The 21247-nt window shown below is 36.6% G+C and overlaps 1 protein-coding gene across 2 annotated transcripts in view; it reads left to right on the top strand.

The window, feature by feature from the left end:
- Positions 1-21247, top strand: part of LOC145543292 (uncharacterized) — a 54832-nt gene that overhangs the window by 6174 nt on the left and 27411 nt on the right. Inside the window, exons 3-4 of one of the 2 annotated variants that reach the window (XR_014080614.1) lie at positions 7241-7385; positions 14787-15382. Coding sequence is in view for 1 of the 2 variants with exons in the window: in XM_081584336.1 (XP_081440462.1) it covers positions 7310-7385; positions 21084-21128 (121 nt within the window). In the remaining variant the exon portion in view is untranslated. Of the gene's footprint in view, positions 1-7240; positions 7386-14786; positions 15383-21083; positions 21129-21247 lie in introns of those variants that run through there. The other variant, XM_081584336.1, reaches the window with a different exon arrangement.

Genomic DNA, 21247 nt, shown 5'->3' with positions numbered 1-21247 from the left:
GGGGGGTGCGGAGTCCTCCCAGGTGGCTCGGTGGTGAAGAACTTGCCTACAAATGCAGGAGACCTAAGGGTTGTGGGTTTGATCCCTGGGTCAGAAGAATAGGTCTCCTGGAGGAGGGCATGGCAACCGTCTCCAATGTTCTTGCCTAGAGAATCCCATAGACAGAGGAGTCTGGAGAGCCATAGGATCATAGAGTCGGACATGACTGAAGCGATGCATGCATGCCCTCATTATCAAAAAACAAACAAACAAACAACAACAACAACAAAACAACAGAAAACACTTTCTTTTCAAATGCACATGGAACATTCTCCATTATAGAACACACTGTGAGTCAGAAATCAAGCCTCAAAAATTTCAAGAAATTTGAAATCACATGAAGCGTCTTTTCAGATCACAACACTTTGAAATTATATATAAAGTTTAGGCGGAAATAATGTAAGAAGCACAAACACATGGAGGTTAAACAATGTGTTACTAAATAATCAATGCATCACTGAAGAAGTCAAATTGGAAATTAAAAAAAAAAATAACTAGAGACAAAAGACAACAAAAAACAGAGGATCCAAAACATATGAGATACAGCAAAGTCACTTCTAAGAGGGAAGTTTATAACAATACAATCCTACTTCAAGAAATAAGAAATATCTCAAATAAACAACCTAAACTTACACCTAAAGCAAATAAGGCAAGAACAATGATAACAACAACAAAAACAAAGTTAGTAGAAGGAAAGAAATCATAAAAATCAGAGCAGAAATAAATGAAAAAGAAGTGAAGGGGACTATAGCAAAGATCAATAAAATTAAAAGCTCGTTCTTTGAGAAGATAAAATAGACAAACCATTAACCAGACTCATCAAGAAAAAAGGGAGAAGGCTCAAGTCAATAAAATTAGAAATGAAAATGGAGAAGTTAAACAGACAACACAGAAATACCAACCAACATAAGAGACTACTAAACAACTATATGCCAATATAATGGGCAACTTGGAAGAAACACAAATTCTTAAAAAAGTATAACCTTTCAAAACTGAACCATGAAGAAATAGAAGATTTGAACACACCAATATCAAGAAAGGAAATTGAAGCTGTAGTGAAAAATCTAACAAACAAGAGCCCAGGACCAAATGGCTTCAGAGGTGAATTCTACCAAAAATTTAGAGAAGAGCTAACACCTATCCTATTCAAACTCTTCCAAAAAATTGCAGATGAAAGAAAACTTCCAAATTTATTCTATGAGGACACCATCACGCTGACCCCAAAATCAGACAAAGATGCCAAACACAAGAAAAAAAAAAAAAAACTACTGGCCAATAACACTGATGAACATATATGCAAAAATCCTCAACAAAATTCCAGCAACCAGAACCCAACAACATATTAAAAAGATCATACATCATGATCAAGTGGGGTTTATTCCAGAGGTGCAAAGATTCTTCAATATTTGCAGATCAATCAATGTGATGCATCATATTAACAAATTGAAAGATAAAAACAATATGATTATTTCAATAAATGCAGAGAAATACCTGGAGAAATTTCTACACACATTTATGAAAAAAGCTCTCTAGGAAGTAGGCATAGAAGGAACATCAGTTCTGGTCAGTCGCTCAGTCTTGTCCGACTCTTTGTGACCCCATGAATTGCAGCACACCAGGCCTCCCTGTCCATCACCAACTCCCGGAGTTTACCCAAACCCATGTCTATCGAGTCAGTGATGCCATCCAACCATCTCATCCTCTGTCGTCCCCTTCTCTTCCTGCCCCCAATACTTCCCAGCATTAGGGTCTTTTCCAATGAGTCAACTCTTCTCATGAGGTGGCCAAAGTCTTGGAGTTTCAGCTTCAACATCAGTCCTTCCAATGAACACCCAGGACTGATCTCCTTTAGGATGGACTGGTTGGATCTTCTTGCAGTCCAAGGGACTCTCAAGAGTCTTCTCCTCAACATAATAAAAACCATATATGACAAACCCACAGCAAATGTTATCTTCATGGCAAAAAAAATGATGCATTTTTTTCTGAAATTGGGAACAAGACAAGGGTGCCCACTCTCACCACTGCTTCTCAACATAGTTTTGGAAGTCCTAGCCACAGCAAACAGAGAAGAAAAATAAATAAAAGGAATTCAGATTGGAAAAGAAGAAGTAAACTCTCACTGTTTGCAGATGACATGATCCTCTACATATAAAACCTTAAGGTTCCACAAGAAAATTTCTAGATTTAATTAATGAATACAGTAAAGTTGCAGGATATAAAATTAATACAGAAAAATCCTTTGCATTCCTATACACTAACAATGAAAAATCAGAAAGAGAAATTAAGGAAACAATTCCATTCACCATTGCAACAAAAAGAATAAAATACTTAGGATTAAATTTATCTAAAGAAATAAAAGACTTGTATACAGAAAACTATAAAACACTGATGAAAGAAATCAAAAAGGACACAATAAATGGAGAAATATACTATGTTCTTGGGTTGGAAAAATCAATATAGTGAAAATGAGTATACTACCCAAAACAATATATAGATTCAACACAATCCCTATCAAACTACCAATGGTATTTTTTTCACAGAACTAGAACAAACAATTTCACAATTTGTATGGAAACAAAAAAGACCCTGAGTAATCAAAGCAATCTTGAGAAAGAAGAATGAAACTTCAGACTATACTACAAAGCTACAGTCATCCAGACAGTATGGTACTGGCACAAAAACAGAAATACAGATCAATGGGGAAAAAAAAAAAATAGAAAGTCCAGAGATAAACTGATGAACACCTTATCTTTGACAAAGGAGACAAAAATATACAATGGAGAAAAGACAGTCTTTTCAACAAGTGCTGGGAAAACTGGTCAACTACATGTAAAATAATGAAAATAGAAAACTTTCTAAAGCCATACATAAAAATAAACTCAAAATGGATTAAAGACCTAAAGGTAAGACCAGAAACTATAAAACTCTTAGAGAAAAACTTAGGCAGAGCACTCTCCAACATAAATCACAGCAAGATCCTCTATGACCCACCTCCTAGAGTAATGGAAATAAAAACAAAAAATAAACAAATGTGACCAATTGAACCTAAAAGCTTTTGCACAACAAAGAAAACTATAAGCAGGTGAAAAGATTGCCCTCAGAATGGGAGAAAATAATATCATTGAAACAACTGACAAATAATTAATCTCCAAAATGTACAAGCAGCTCATGCACTCAATACCAGAAAAAACGAACAACCAATCAAAAAGTGGGTAAAATACCTAAACAGACATTTCTCCAAGGAAAACATACAGATGGCTAATGAACACATGAAAAGATGCTCAACTTCCCTAATTATTAGAGAAATACAAATAAAAACCACAGTGAGGTGTCATCTGTCACCAGTGGTGAGAATGACCATTATCAAAAAGTCTACAAACAATAAATGCTGGAGAGAGTGTGGAAAAAAGGGAACCCTCTTACACTGTTGGTGGGAATGCAAACTGGTACAACCACTATGGAGAACAGTGTGGAAATTCCTTAAAAAGCTGGAAATAGAACTGCAATATGACCCAGCAATTCCACTGCTGGGCCTATACCCCAAGGAATCCAGAATTGAAAGAGACACATGTACCCCGATGTTCATTGCAGCACTATTTACAAAAGCTAGGACATAGAAGCAACCTAGATGTGCATCAGCAGGTGAATAGATAAGGAAATTGTGGTACATATACACAATGAAATATCACTCACCTATGGAAAGGAACACATTTGAATCAGTTCTAATGAGGTGGATGAACATGCAGCTTTTTATACAGAATGAAATAAGTCAGAAAAAGAAAGACAAATACTGTATGTTAATGCATATATATAGAATTTATAATGACGGTACCAACAATCTTACATGCAGGGCAGCACAGGAGACACAGATGTATTGAACGGACTTTTGGGTTCAGTGGGAGAATGCAAGGGTGGAATGATTTGAGAGAACACCATTGAAACATGTGCATTACTGTATGTAAAACAGATGACCAGTGCAAGTTTGATGCATGAAGCAGGGCAACAAAAGTCAGACAACCCAGAGGGATAGGGTTGGGAGGAAGGTGGGAGGGGTGTTCAGGATGGGTCGATACATTTATATACGTGGCCATTTATGCTGATGTATGACAAAAACCATTACAATATTGTAAAGTAATTATTCTCCAATCAAAATTAATTGATTGATTAAAAAGCCTGTTGGTCAAAGGAAAGAATCATAAATATCAAGGCAGATAAATGAAATAGATACAAACCACAACCACTGTAGTAAAGAGCAATGAATTTAAAAGCCAGTTCTTTCAGAATATAAGCAAAATTGATAAACCTTTGGCCAGACTCATCAAGAAAATAAGGGAGATGACTCAACTCAATAAAATTAGTAATGTAAAAACAGAAGTTGCAATGGACACCACAGAAGTACAAAGGATCATAAGAGACTACAGCCAGGAAATATACACCAATAAAATGACAACATGGAAGAAATGGACACATTATAAGAATGATGAAGCCTTCTAAGACTGAACCAGATAGAAATATAAAATATGAAGAAACCACTCACCAGTACTGAAATTAACACTGTGATTAAAAATCTATCAAAGTTCCTAATGAGATGGGTTCACAGGCAAATTTTATCAAACATTAGAAAAGAGTTAACATCTAAAAGAGGACATATAATGCTAAGGAATGAGAAACAAGCTCTAGTTCCAAGGATTCTGATTGAAATAATACTATCTTTCACTTTAATTTAGAATATTTAAATTGGTGGAATTTAATGAATCAAAGTGAAGAGACAGAAAGATTTTATCTTCCAGATCATATTATTCACCAAGGAACCTGATTCTGATAAAGCAAAAAAATCATAATTTAAAAATCTTTATTAGAATGATATTTCACAAATATTAAACATCTCAGTTTTTACTGTCTTCTCACAGGATAATTTGAAGAGGCAATAAAGACTAATGATCTTGATTTTTGTCAAGTGTGCCTTTAACTCCCCATACTTATGGAGAAGGGACCACACACAAAAAAGAGATATTCCCCTAAAGGAATTTATATTTTTCTCTTCTCACAGTATATTTTTAAGTGAACACGAATTCAGAGCTGATTTATTTTCTCTGCTACATGAAATTATCAAATTAAGTCACATATTTAATAATGAATAATATAACTTTTTTCAAGATTAAGTGTGAAGAATCCTGCACTTCCAAGTTCCATGCATCACATCCTTCTAAATACGTTCTCCTAGAAATTAGAGAAGTGGGATATGATGAGGATAGACTGCTCTTTTCTCCATGTGATTGAGACTAGTCAATTTTTCCTTTTGTTCAAATCCTAATATAGAATTCCTGAATTAACCAGATTCTTGATAAGACAAAGCTTTTTTTTTGATTTTGAAAGTAGAAAGTCAGTGAGTGAAAACTATATTTAGGTACATAATCATTGAAAATATAATGAGTTCCTGTTGCTATATAAAATATATATCTGTATAATGTTAAGGAAGGAAGAACCCTAAATGCCTATTGCAGTTCTACTTGATCATCTTACAGATGGAAAGAAGCTTTCATATATTTGATTGAAATTACAGCCATGGGTAATTTCTTTGTGAACATGATGATAGATTAAATGTCCTCCCTATTGTATCAGTTAGCTATAAAAGAATAAAAAGAAACACCTGGATTTCTAACCAGGAAAGCCAAATTGTCAGAAAAACATTTTTCTTTCCACTGCCACCCTCATGCTAAAACATGCAATCAACTGAAACGTAAAATGGGTGAAAATCTAGATCATATTTAAATCTGAAATAATGTATTTTATTTATTTTGAATCTATTCTTAGGTACAGGTACACTAAGATGCTTGAGAAGATGAAGTTTAATATGTATGTCAGGCTTCAGAAATTAAAAAAAAATTAGTGGGTATATTCATATCATAGAAATATATACAACTATTGCTATTTAATTCTGGAAGGCATGTAAGAAGCAAAAGAATTCTGAAGAAAAAAACAAGAAAGAACTGATAAAGACAGGCAGTGCAGATAGTTGTGAAAATGTAAATATTATTGAGAGTGGTAGCTGATAAGGTTAATGTAGCATGTTGTTGGGGATTAACATATAATATTAATATTAGTAACTATAGAATGGAGTGGTAACAAAACCACTTGTGGCATGGTAGTAAAAATGATATAGTAGGAAGAGACTCCACTGTAGAATCTTTATGGGTAAATATGAGCTTAGAACCTATCATGTTTTCAAAAAGAGCCTTATAAATATTATAAACACTTTTGTATACTATTTGCTATTGCTTTTGGACTACATCTTGGATAGAATCTTGCTATGGGAGTTGGTGTTAAATTAAGGAGTCAAATTGCTGTATACAGTATAATATAAACTAATGATATAGAAGATGATCTGTAAGATATCTATTTAAAGATTTGTTGTTTTATGGCAAGACTTAACATTGTTCCATATTTGACATTTCTTTCCTTTCAGAAATTTTTATTTCTCAAGTAAGTAATGTGAGTACTTATCAATGCCATTTTGATAATGTATAAAATGCATGCTTCCATTCTTCAAATGGCACACAAAAGATAAAAGCAAACAATGAATTATTTCTGGCATTTTTTACTTAATTTTTGACTCTTGGATTCAAACTACCAAAGGAAGAATGGCTCAGACTAGTGTTTAGCCTTCTTATATGACAAAAGGAAATCTATTTAACTGCCATTGGTGTTTTATTTCTTTGGCCTATGATCAACATAAACAAAAATCAATGCCATTCTGATTGTAAACAGACATGGACATGAACCTCTAAAAGTTTTTTATCTTCCCAGTGTGATTTTTAAAAAGGACAATAGTTAATATTTACTCTTGCATCTATCAGTTGGTTATGGTTTTCCTTTTTTTTTTTTTAACTTTTATTAAAAAGTTTGTAGTATAGGTATAAAAGTAATACTAACATTACCTTTGAGGAAACATTTAAAGTAGCTTATCAAGATCATAGACTCAGGATTTGCTTTCTGTTCTATCTAAAAATAAGCTCCATATTTCTCCTTTGCAGTCTTAATGAACTTAAAAAGAATGATGCACTGATGCAACTGTAATAAACAGTACTGAGAAATTTTTTATAATATATAAATATATCTCAAACTCATTTTGACATATCTCTGTCTCATTTTCACTTGTTGATGAATTAATTAAGAATTTACTATTATCTTGCTGCCTTAGGAAGTACTGCTGTTAATAAAGTTAGAGGATGTGATGGAATTTGAGTAGAACTACTGAAAACCCTAAAGGATGACACCATCAAGGTGCTGCATTCAAAATGTCAGCAAATCTGGAAGACTCACCATTGGCCACAGGACTGGAAAAGGTCAGTTCTCATCCCAATTCCCATAAAGGATAGTACTAAAGAATGTACTAACCATCGGACAATTGCACTCATCTCCCATGCTAGTAAGGTCATTCTTAAAATCCTTCATGCTAGGCTTCAGAGTTATGTAAATAAAGAAATTCCAGATGTCCAAGCTGGGTTTAGAAAATGAAGAGCAACCAGAGATCCACAAGTTGTCAGCATCACTGGATCATAGCAAAAGCTAGGGAATTCCAGAAAAAAAAATCCACCTCAGTTTCATTGACTACACCAAACCCTTTGACTGCATGGATCATAAGAAACTCTAGATAGCTCTTAAAGAGGTGGGAATACTGGACCACCTTACCTGTCTCCTAAGAAGCCTGTATGTGTGTCAAGAGGCAGGAGTTTGAACCCTGTATGGAACAACTGATTGGTCCAAGATTGAGGAAAAAAAGGTACGACAAAGGTGTCTGCTGTCAGTCTGTTAGTTTAATCTATACGCTGAGAATAAAATGAAAAATGTCGGGCTGAATGAGTTACAAGCTAAAATTAAGATAATTGGGAGAAACATCAACAACCTCAGATATGTGGATGATACCACTCTAATGGCAGAAAGAGAAGAGGAACTAAAGAGCCTTTTGATGAGGATGAAGGAGGAGAGTGAAAGAGTCAGCTTAAAACTAAACGTTAAAAAAACTAAGATCATGGCATCTTGCCCCATTATTTCATGGAAAATAGAGGGGGAACATATGGAAGTAATGACAGGTTTGCTCTTTTCGGACTCTAAAACCACTGCGGATGGTGACTACAGCCATGAAATCAGATGATGTTTGCTTCTTGTCAGGAAAGTTATGAGAAACCTAGACAGTGTGTGCGGAGAAGGCAATGGCAACACACTCCAGCACTCTTGCCTGGAAACTCCCATGGACGGAGGAGCCTGACGGGTTGCCGTTTATGGGGTCGCAGAGAGTCGGGCATGACTGAAGTGACTTAGCAGCAGCAGCAGCAGCAGACAGTGTGTGCAGAGACATTACTCCACCAACAAAGGTCCCTATCAGCGAGGATATTGTTTTCCCAGTGGTTACGTGAGGTTGTGAGAGCTGGACTATAAAGAAGTCAGAGTGTTGAGGAAAAGATGACTTTGAACTATGGTGCTAGAGAAGACTCTGGGGGTCCCTTGGAGACTAAGGAGAATTTTTTATATAGTTATTCTGTGTATTCTTGCCATTTCTTCTTAATTTCTTCTGCTTCTGTTAGATCCATACCGTTTCTGTCCTTTATTGTGCCCATCTTTGAATGGAATATTCCCTTGGGATCACTAATTTTCTTGACGAGATCTCTAGTCTTTCCTATTTTATTGTTTTCCTGTTTGTTTTCATTGTTCACATAGGAAAGTTTTCTTATCTTTTCTTTCTATTCTTTCAAACTCTGTATTCAGATAAGTATATCTTTCCTTTGCTCCTTTGCCTTTCACTTCTCTTCTTTTCTCACCTATTTGTAAGGCCTCCTCAGACAACCACTTTGCCTTTTTTTTTTAATAAATTTATTTATTTTAGTTGGGGGCTAATTACTTTACAATATTGTAATAGTTTTTGCCATACATTGACATGAATCAGCCATGGGTTTACATGTGTTCCCCTTCCTGGACCCCCCACCCACCTCCCTCCCCATCCCCTCCCTCTGGGTCATCCCATTGCCCCGGCCCTGAGCCCTTGTCTCATGCATCGAACAAGGAATGGTGTTCTGTTTCACATTTGATAATATACATGTTTCAATGCTATTCCCCCAGAACGTCCCACCCTCACCTTCTCCCTCAGAGTCCATAAAATTGTTCTATGCATCTGTGTCTCTTATTCTGTCTCGCATATAGGGTTTGCCTTTTTGAATTTCTTTTTCTTGTGGATAGACTTGATCACTGCCTCCTGTACAACGTTATGAACCTCAATCCATAGTTCTTCAGGTATTCTGTCTATCAATCTAATCCCTTGAATCTATTTGTCACATCCACTGTATAATCATAAGGGATTTGATTTAGATCACACCTGAATGATCTCGTGGTTTTCCACACTTTCTTCAATTTAAGTCTGAATTTGGCAATAAGAACATCATGATCTGAACCACAGTCAGCTGCCAGTCTTGTTTTTACTGACTGTGTAGAGCTTCTCCATCTTTGGCTGCAAAGAATATAATAAATCTGATTTCAGAATTGACCATCAAATGATGTCCCTGTGTAGAGCCATCTCTTGTGTTGTTGGAAGAGGATATTTGGTATGACTAGTGTGTTACCTTGGCAAAACTCTGTTAGCATTTGCCCTCCTTCATTTTGTAATCCAAAGCCAAACTTGCCTGTTACTCCAGGTATCTCTTGACTGACCATTTGAGCATCCTTTTCCCCTATCATGAAAAGTCCATGTTTATTTTGGAGTTATTTATAGGAGTGGTCAAACAGGAGATGGAAAGAGTGAACATCGATAGTTTAGGAATCAGCAAACTATAATGAACTGGAATGGATGAATTTAATTCAGATGACCATTATCTCTACTATCGTGGATAAGAATCCCTTAGAAGAAATGGAGTAGCCATCATAGTCAGAAAAAGAGTCTGAAATTTAGTACTTGGATGCAATCTCAAAAACGGCAGAATGATCTCTGTTCATTTTCAAGGCAAACCAATCAATATCACAGTAATCCAAATCTATGCCCCACCAGTTAGGAGTGGGCTGCCATTTCCTTCTCCAGTGCATGAAAGGGAAAAGTGAAAGTGAAGTCGCTCAGTCTTGTCCGACTTGTTGCGACCCCATGGGCTGCAGCCTACCAGGCTCCTCCGTCCATGGGGTTTCTAAGGCAAGAGTACTGGAGTGGGGTGCCATTGCCTTCTCCAAATGCTGAAGAAGGTGAAGTTAAATGGTTCTATGAACACCTACAAGGCCTTCTAGAACTAACACCCAAAAAAGGTGTCCTTTTCATTATAAGGGACTGGAATGCAAAAGTAGGAAGTCAAGAAATACCTGGAGTAACAAGGAAATTTGGCCTTGGAGTACAGAATGAAGCAAGGCAAAGGCTGATAGAGTTTTGCCAAGAAAATGCACTGGTCATAGCAAACACCCTCTTCCAACAAGACAAGAGAAGACTCTACACATGGACATCATCAGGTGGTCAATACTGAAATCAGATTGCTTATATTCTTTACAGCCAAAAATGAAGAAGCTCTACAGAGACAGCAAAAAACAAGACTGGGAGCTGACTGTGGCTCAGATCATGATCTCCTTTTTGCCAAATTCAGACTTATATTGAAGAAAGTAGGGAAAACCACTAGACCATTCAGGTATGACCTAAATCAACTCCCTTACAACTATACAATGGAAGTGACAAACAGATTCAAGGGATTAGAAATGATGGACAGAGTGCCTGAAGAATTATGGATGGAGGTTCATGACAGTATACAGGAGGCAGTGAATAAGACCATCCCCAAGAAAAAGAAATTCAAAAAGACAAAACGGTTGTCTGAGGAGACAGTACAAATAGCTGTGCAAATAAGAGTAGTGAAAGGCAAAGGAGAAAAGGAAAGATATACTTATCTGAATAAAGAGATTGAATGAATAGCAAGGAGAGATAACAAAGACTTCCTCAGTGACCAATGCAAAGAAATATAGGAAAACAATAGAATGTGAAAGGCTAGAGATCACTTCAAGAAAATTAGAGAGCAAGGGAACATTTCATGCAAAGATGGGCACAATAAAGGACAGAAATGGTATAGACCTAACAGAAGCAGAAGATATTAAGAAGAGTTGAAAAGAATACACAGAACTATACAAAAAAGATTTTCATTACCCAGATAATCACGATGGTGTGATCACTCACCTAGAGCCAGACATCCTGGAATGTGAAGTCAAGTGGGCCTTAGGAAACATCACTACAAACAAAGCTAGTGGAGGTGATAGAATTCCAGTTGAGTTATTCCAAAACCTAAAAGATGATGCTGTGAAAGTGTTGCACTCAATATGCCAGCAAACTTGGAAAACTCAGTAGTGGCCACAGGACTGGAAAAGGTCCGTTTTCACTCAAGTCACAAAGAAAGGCAATGCCAAAGAATACTCAAACTACCACACAATTACACTCATCATACACACTAGCAAATTAATGCTCAAAATTCTCCAAGCCAGGCTTCAAGAGTACATGAACCGTGAACTTCCAGAGGTTCAAGCTGGATTTAGAAAAAGCAGAGGAACCAGAGATCAAATTGCTAACATTTGCTGGATCATCAAAAAAGAGAGAGAGTTCCATAAAAACATGTACTTCTGCTTTATTGTCTATGCCAAAGACTGGCTGTGTGGATCACAAAAAAAAAAAAAAAAGGAAAATTCTTCAAGAGATGGGAATACCAGACCACCTGATCTGCCTCCTGAGAAATTTGTATGCAGGTCAAGAAGCAACAGTTAGAACTGTACATGGAACAACAGACTGATTCCAAATCGGGAAAGGAGTACATCAAGGCTGTATATTGTCACCTTGCTTATTTAACTTATATGTGGAGTACATCATGAGAAGTTCAGGATTGGATGAAACACAAGGTCAAACCAAGAGAGTTCCAGGGGAAATATCACTTACCTCAGATATGCAAATGACGCCACACTTAGGGCAGAAAGCAAAGAAGAACTAAAGAGCCTCTTGATGAAAGTGAAAGCCAAAAGCGAAAAAGTTGGCTTAAAACTCAACATTCAGGAAACTAAGATCATGGCATCTGGTCCTCTCGCTTCATGGCAAATAGATGGGAAAACAATGACAGACTTTATTTTTTGGGACTCCAAAATCACTGCAGATGGTGATTTCAGCCATGAAATTAAAAGACACTTGCTACTTGGAAGAACAGTTATTACCAACCTAGACAGCAAATTTAAAAGCAGAGACATTACTTTGCCAACAAATTTCCGTTTAGCCAAAACTTTGGTTTTTCCAGTAGTCATGTATGGATGTGAGAGTTAGACTATAAAGCAACCTGAGTGCCGAATAATTGATGCTTTTGAACTGTGGTGTTGGAGAAGACTCTTGAGAGTTCCTTGGGCAGCATGAAGATCCCGCCAGTCCATCCTAGAGAAAAACAGTCCTGAATATTCATCAGAAGGACTGATGCTGAAGCTGACACTCCAATCCTTTGGCCTCCTTTGGGGAAGAACTGACTCATTGGAAAAGACCCTGATGCTGGGAATGAGTGAAAGCGGGAGGAGAATGGGACTGCAGAGGATGAGATGTTTGGATGGCATCACCAACTCAATGGACATGAGTTTGAGTAAGTCCCGGAAGTTGGTGATGTACAGGGAAGCCTTTCGTACTGCAGTCCATGGAGTCACGAAGAGTCAGACATGACTGAGCGACTGAACTGAACTGATAGAAGTTCTTGTAGGTCTTCATAGAACCATTCAGATTCAGCTTCTTCTGCATTCATGGTTGGGATATAGACTTGGATTTCTGTGATATCGAATGGGTTGCCTTGGAAACAAACTGAGCTCATGCTGTCATTTTCAGATGGAACCCAAGTGCTTATGCCTTTTAAAAAAGATAAAATTAAGTTCACCGAGTCTGAAATACTTTTGTAATATGTTTTTCTAAAGAGATTGACTTTATTAATTTATTAAACTCTTAAGAGTTTAACTTTATTAATCAGATTCAAGTACAGAGAACTTGGAGAAAATCTGCTCCTGTTTACCGTTGGGTTTAGCTGCTATGCCATATTAATTGTGCCAAAATGAAAGTAATTTGAAGGTTTCTTATGCTGGGCTTTGAATTATTTTTTATAATTTCAGATTTCATAATAAATTGCAGTGGTTCTAAAAATAGGCTTGGTTTCAGCATCATATTAGTAGTTTTTTTAAATTACTTTATTAGAGCCATGCCTTTGGTCACTTGTATACATTGGGGATGGGAGGAATGTCAGGTGTATGTATTTTTAATAAATGATTTATATGCAGTTAGACTGGGATGCCACATTAATGGCATCACTGATTCAATGGAGTTGAACTTGGGAACAAACTCCAGGAGAGGTGAGGGACAAGGATGCCTGGCATGCTGCATTCCATGGAGTCTCAAAGAGTTGGACATGGTTTGGCAAGTGAACACATGAACATGCAGTTCGAGTGGTGTTGGAAATCAGTGCTGAGTTTAAAAACCAAGGGGAGGGGGCAAAGGAATAAAAATCTTGATAAGCCATTTTAAAAATAAACAATGGAAATTTATTTCTCATAGTTATGGAGGGTGGAAGTCCAAGACTAGGGTGATAGCCTGAGACTGTCTTCCAGGTGAGGACCCTCTTTCATCTTTTCATCTTCTAGTTGTATCTTCACATGGCTGAAGGGCAAGCCAATGGATTTTATTATCACAAATTTGTGCATGTACTGGACCTGGAGTAAAATTTTTTGGATGGGAAAATATATAGTCTTAATTTGACAAAATAAATTATCCAAGGCTAGAGGAATAGTCCTAGCAATCCAAATGTGTTCCTATTTTATGATAATCGTGTTCTACCAGTTCTGAAGCAAAAAGTAAATAGATCTAGAACACTTTTTCTAACCCCAACTACTCATAAATTTACTTCTATTCCTTAATGGGCTTACGAGGCAAATACTTTACACTCTTGAAGGTTAAGAAAACTAGGGTTAATAAGATTACAGAGTAAAGTTGTGCTGTTCCCTTGTCCTTTCAAAAATATTGGATAATATTTTAAACAAAACTTGGAGAAACCAGAAAAAGTGCCTACAGTTGTAGTTCCCAACCAGCCTTGCACAATGCTCTGATATAATCATCTTTTCCTATTAACTAAAATTAACAATCCTTTCTTTGGAACAACAGATACCAGCAGTGTAAGCTGGCCATGGAACCTTTTCTCAATAACACTGGGTAACATAAAATAAAAGGCAACCCACTCCAGTATTCTCGCCTAGAAAATCCCATGGACAGAGAAACCTGGCAGGCCGTAGTCCATGGGGTCACCAAGAGTCGGGTACAACTTAGTGACTAAACCACCAATAAAGAATAGCAGGGAAGGAAATACTGAATGAAGAAAATGCAGACATGCCATATTTATAGGAAACAGTCTGTAGTTGAGGCAACATGAAGGGGGAAAATTGCTTTGTGTTGTCTGGGGAGAAGGAGAGTGTAAAATAAATAACATACATAATATAAAATCATGTGCCTCAAAGAATTTCATTCAGAACTAGGGAAAATTCCTCAGAACTTGATATCTCATTCCTTCCCCCAACACAATATTCCTGAAAATAGCTTGATGACAGGTATCTCACCTCAGTCATAGAATAAAAATTTGGGAAGGATGTCATCCCAGGATCTATAAGGACACTATGTAAGATAAAAATGAAAAAAACAAAAAAATCTATTGAGGGATCACTAACACTGCATTTATTTTCCATAGAGTCATAGTGGATCTGGAAGAGGACTCTCTGTTTCTTGCCTATGAAACATGACCAGTTTCTGGGAATTTTTCTAAGACTGTGGTGGAAAATTCCAGTGTTTCCACAACCTTATTTGATATAAGGAAAAGAGGAGCAGAAATAGAGGAAATATAACCTCTATCCAATTTCTGTCTTCAAGTAATGATGTTCAAGTAAAATTTCCTGGCCAAATCTGGATTTCACCCAGAACCCAAGATGAAAGTGCAGCCAGAAAATGTAGTTTTGAAAACACCAATTATAGATAAATAATTAAAGCACAATCTACAACTAAATGAATTACTATAAAGTAAGCTTGGATTTAATTACCACCTAGAAACTTTAACTGGTTTTTTTTTAACATGAAAATATGCTTGTTTTTATTCACATTGAGAGAGATTCCAATTACGACTATAATGCTATGGCATTTTTGCACATCAAATTGGCAAAAAAGTTTAATTACCTTCAATTATTGGCATAAATATGGCCAAACAGGTGATCAAAATTGTAGACAAGATTGTACAATAGAATAGACCATAAAGGGAAACATTGAAATATCTATTAAAATAATATGCACTTATTCACTGATACAGCATTTCATTTCTAGGACTTCTTTACTACATATATACACATACCTATGAGAATGTTCATTTTTGTATTGTTTCTAATAACAAAATATTGAAACAAAAAGTTGAATAATAATCTAAAAGGGACTGTATAAAGATGTGTTTATAGTACATTATTAAAATGGAATAGCCAATAATGAGAATGAGTCAGCACTGCATGTAATGAACACCTGGCGTAACAGGCAAATTTGGTCTTGGAGTACAGGATGAAGCAGGGCAAAGGCTAATAGAGTTTTGCCAAGAGAACGCACTGGTCATAGCAAACACCCTCTTCCAACAACACAAGAGAAGACTCTACATGTGGACATCACCGGATGGTCAACACCGAAACCAGATTGATTATATTCTTTGCAGCCAAAGATGGAGAAGCTCTATACAGTCAGCAAAAACAAGACTGGGAGCAGACTGTGGCTCAGATCATGAACTACTTATTGCCAAATTCAGACTTAAATTGAAGAAAGTAGGGAAAACTGCTAGTCCATTCAGGTATGACCTAGATCAAATCCCTTATGAGTATACAGTAGAAGTGACAAATAGATTTAAGGGACTAGATCTGATAGACAGAGTGCCTGATGAACAATGGACAGAGGTTCATGACATTGTACAGCAGACAGGGATCAAGAAAATCCCCATGGAAAAGAAATGCAAAAAAGCAAAATGGCTATCTGAGGAGGCCTTACAGATAGCTGGGAAGAGAAGAGAAGCGAAAAGCAAAGGAGAAAAAGAAAGATATTCCCATCTGAATGCAGAGTTCCAAAGAATAGCAAGGAGAGATGAGAAAGCCTTCCCGAGTGATCAAGGCAAAGAAATAGAGGAAAACAACAGAATGGGAAAGACTAGAGATCTCTTCAAGAAAATTAGAGATACCAAAGGAACATTTCATGTAAAGATAGGCTTGATAAAGGACAGAAATGGTATGGACCTAACAGAAGCAGAAGATATTAAGAAGAGGTGGCAAGAATACACAGAAGAACTGTACAAAAAAGATCTTCACGACCCAGATAATCACGATGGCGTGATCACTCACCTAGAGCCAGACATCCTGGAATATGAAGTCAAGTGGGCCTTAGAAAGCATCACTACGAACAAAGCTAGTGGAGGTGATGGAATTCCAGTTGAGCTATTTCAAATCCTGAACGATGATGCTGTGAAAGTGCTGCACTCAATATGCCAGCAAATTTGGAAAACTCAGCAATGGCCACAGGACTGGAAAAGGTCAGTTTTCATTCCAATCCCAAAGAAAGGCAATGCCAAAGAATGATCAAACTACCGCACAATTGCACCCATCTCACATGCTAGGAAAGTAATTCTCAAAATTCTCCAAGCCAGGCTTCAGCAATACATGAACAGTGAACTACCAGATGTTCCAGCTGGTTTTAGGAAAGGCAGAGGAACCAGAGATCAAATTGCCAACATCCGCTGGATCATCGAAAAAGCAAGAGAGTTCCAGAAAAACATCTATTTCTGCTTTATTGACTATGCCAAAGCCTTTGACTGTGTGGATCACAATAAACTGTGGAAAATTCTGAAAGAGATGGGAATACCAGATCATCTGACCTGTCTCTTGAGAAACCTGTATGCAGGTCAGGAAGCAGCAATTAGAACTGGACATGGAACAACAGACTGGTTCCAAATAGGAAAAGGAGTACGTCGTCTGTATATTGTCACCCTGCTTATTTAATTTATATGCAGAGTCCATCATGAGAAACCCTGGACTGGAAAATGATATTGAGTCATCTACAAAATGTATTATGTACATAAATCAAGTTGTATAGTGTGCTCCAACTAGGGTATATATGCAACACACATACAAGTGACATGAATGAAAAATATTTACAGTTTTCTACATAAAGAATGCTATCTTTAAAAGGATATTCACAAACTAGAAAGATAATTGTCTTCAGGATAGAAATATAGTGGTTAGAGAAAAAAAAATTGGATGCAGATTTTATTATAAAACCTTTTACATCATTTGAATTTTGATTCATGAGCACATATAACCTATTAAAAATTTATTTTTAAACTGTTACATAACTCACTTACAAATAAACATTTTGGTTACTATATTTTTTTAAAGTTCTGACCTTTTATTAAAGTCTAGTCAATTTTTTACCTAAATTATAAAATCCACTTTTTATGGATTTTCAATGATTTTGACAAATAAAGATGTATAAGAATCATAATAATCAAAATACAAAGACTATTTCTAATATCCATATGATTATTTAAAGAAAAAATCTTTATCTTCTTTATTCACAAGATGTTAAAAGAATAATCACAAAAAAAAAGAAAAGAATAATCACTAGTTATAAATCATTAAGCATTCAATCATTATGAATGTCCATAGTTGGACATTAATTTTTGTGGATGCAAATATCGTTATTATGGGGTTTTAAAATTTCTGACTTATTTTCTATGCTATCCTCATATGAAGAGGAATAGCAAATCGAGAGCAAGTTTGAAGGTATTATTACATAGAAAGTCCCAATTGATATGCTTTAAAACACTATCTTTTAATGGGAATACCAGACCACCTTACCTGCCTTCTGAAAAATCTGTATGCATGTCAAGAAGCAACAGTTAGAACTGGACATGGAGCAATAGACTGGTTTCAAATCAGGAGAGGAGTACGTCAAGGCTGTATGTTGTCACCCTTCTCATTTAACTTATATGGAGAGTACACCATGCCGAATACCAGGCTGGATGAAGCACAAGTTGGAATTAAGATTGCCCAGGGAAATATCAATAACCTCAGATACGCAGATGACACCACCCTTATGGCAGAAAGCAAAGAAGAACTAAAGAGCCTCTTAATGAAAGTGAAAGAGGAGAGTGAAAATGTTGACTTAAAGCTCAACATTCAGAAAACTAAGATCATGGCATCGGTCTCATCACTTCATGGCAAAAAGATGAGGAAACGGTGGAAACAATGACAAATTTTGTTTTGGGGGAACTCCAAAATCACTGCATATGGTGACTGAAGCCATGAAATTAAAAGACACTTACTCGTTTGAAGAAAAGCTATGACCAACCTAGACAGCATAGTAAAAAGCAGAGATGTTACTTTGCTGACAAAAGTCTGTCCAGTCAAAGCTATGGTTTTTCCAGTAGTCACGTATAGATGTGACAGTTGGACTCCAAAGAAAGCTGAACGCTGAAGAATTGATGCTTTTGAACTGTGGTGTTGAAGAAGACTCTTGAGAGTCCTTTGGACTGCAAGGAGATCAAACCAGTCCACCCTAAAGAAATTAGTCCTGAATATTCTTGGGAAGGACTGAAGCTGAAACTCCAGTACTTTGGCCACCTGATGAGAATAACTGACTCATTTGAAAAGACCCTGATGCTGGGAAAGATTGAAGGTGGTAGGAGAAGCAGACAACAAGATGAGATGGTCAGATGGCATAACCAACTCATGGACATGCGTTTGAGCAAGCTCCACGAATTGGTGATGGACAAGGAGGCCTGGCGAGCTGCAGTCCATGGGGTCGCAAAGAGTCAGCCATGTCTGAGTGACAGATGCTGCCCTGAACTGAGTGCACTAATGCTTCTACAATCAACAACCTTATCCCCCAAACAAGCAAATTCAGATAAATATATTTAGCTAAATTTTCAGTAATATTATACACCTTTTTGAAGTTATCTTTCTGTAGCTCCATTAGTTCAAGTACATATAATTAGTTCCTGCATTAGTGTACATTAGTTATTTCTCCTTCCCACTCTCTACCAGTGTCTCATTCTTTTTTTCTGTCTGCTACACATGCTTTCTCCAGCCCCTGGATATGCTTTATTCAGTCCTAGGGTACTAGTCATAAATCTGTGTTACTAACTCAGAAGTATCACTATTGGTATAAGGATAACACTGGGATTCTATGACTAATCTGCCTTCCTTCTCTAATTTTCTTCTCTTCAATTCAGTTGGTTGCAAGAGTTGGAAAAAATAAGTTTAATTTTATCTTGGTAGAAATCCTTTGTTATTTATGGGATAGTTGTAATATACAGACATTTTATTCCCTCCTTTTAATCATTGCAACAGACAAATGTACTATTTCTTCCTTCCCTTAAAACTTAAATAAAATGGAAAATGGTCAAGAAGGACTTTGAAGCATCTACTGTCTTAACAGAATTGTCCTATGACATCCCTAATGTTTAATGGATTTACGTAGTTTTGTTCCTGAAAATTATTTCCTCCAGTGGTCTTCCTGAGTTTTCTTCTTTGTTGACATTGCTAAGTATTTTCACTTCTTCCATCTACTTAAAAGAATATATTAAACACTGAACAATGATATTTTTGTGAGACATTTAGTAGGGGTGGGGAAGAGGAAGGCTGATTTTTCTTCCTATTATTTCACATAACATATATTAATATATGGAAATCCTTCCTCAGGAAGAACCTAATAAATTCTAGTCTTTGGATCATTACTTTTATTCCTTTCAATGTTGTGGGTAATATAAAAATACATGCTTATTTTAAATTGAACAGCATTGCTATCATTAGAACTTTTTCATAATTCTCTATGGCACCCCAGTCCAGTACTCTTGCCTGGAAAATCCCATGGATGGAGGAGCCTGGTAGGCTACAGTCCATGGGGTCACTAAGAGTCGGACACTACTGAGCAACCTCGCTTTCACTTTTCCCTTTCATGCACTGGAGAAGGAAATGGCAACCCACTCCAATATTCTTGCCTGGAGAATCCCAGGGACGGCGGAGCCTGGTGGGCTGCTGTCTATGGGGTTGCACAGAGTCAGACACAACTGAAGTGACTTAGCAGCAGCAGCAGCATGCAGGCTTTTACTACCCTTAAAGATAAGCTTTGACATATCTCCAGATATCAAAATAATGATCAGTGATTTAAATATTTCCAAAGCACACTAAATATCATAGATATGAGCAAACTTTGATGAGTCTTACTGAATATCAGAATATAAAAGTTTAAAAGTGCTATTTGAGGTCATATAGTACAATTTCCTCACTTTATAGATGAATCAGTTAGACTCAGAAATATGCAACAAAGTAGGGAGTGGAGGCAATAATAAAACTGAGCCTCCACATTCCAAGTCTAAGTTTCTTTTCATTGTAATATTCCTAAATTCACTAATAGTTATCAAAATGAGATATTTAGTATGTTCTGAAAATATATTTCTAAGTACATTATATACCTCATTGTGGTTTTCACTCAAATATGGCTCAGAGTTAAGGAAGATCAGTTGTTTTTTTATTTCTGCTGAAATAACAATCAGAAGGGCTTCCCAGGTGGGTCAGTGGTAAAGAATCTGCTTGCCACGCAAGAGATACCTGCCAAAAAGAGATGCTTGCCAAGCAGGAGACCCAGGTTCAACACCTAGGTCAGGAAGATCCCCTGGAGAAGAAAATGACAGCCCACTTCAGAATTCTTGCTTGAGAAATCCCATGGACAGAGGAGCTTGGCAGGCTGCAGTCCATGTGGTCGCTAAGAGTTGGACATGACTTAGTGATTAAACAGCAGCAGCAACAGCAATCAGATATAACCAAGCTCCTGAAAATTACTACGGAAAAATTTTCATCTGTAGGTCTAAATATGTTCCCTCATTTATATCATCAGTTTCTCATCTACAGTTCCCGTCATTCTACCCTGATAATGATAAATAACCTTTCCTATTTTTTTTTTCCTGAAAAAGATCTTCATGACAGATTATTCATGACAATTTGTACTACATATCAAGGTAAGTGAAACTTTTCTCAGAGTACTAATGCTTTGGAGGAAATCAAAGGTTGTTGGTAAAATATAAGAGGAGGCCCTGTTTTACTCTGAATTGTAATGCTTATTCAAATACAGTATTCT

Source organism: Giraffa tippelskirchi, chromosome 3 (assembly GCF_054371585.1).
Source record: "Giraffa tippelskirchi isolate mGirTip1 chromosome 3, T2T-mGirTip1v1.2.pri, whole genome shotgun sequence".
Taxonomy (NCBI): Eukaryota; Metazoa; Chordata; class Mammalia; order Artiodactyla; family Giraffidae; genus Giraffa; species Giraffa tippelskirchi.
Note: the sequence above shows the minus strand (reverse complement) of the source record. Positions and strands in the feature narration are given on the sequence as shown.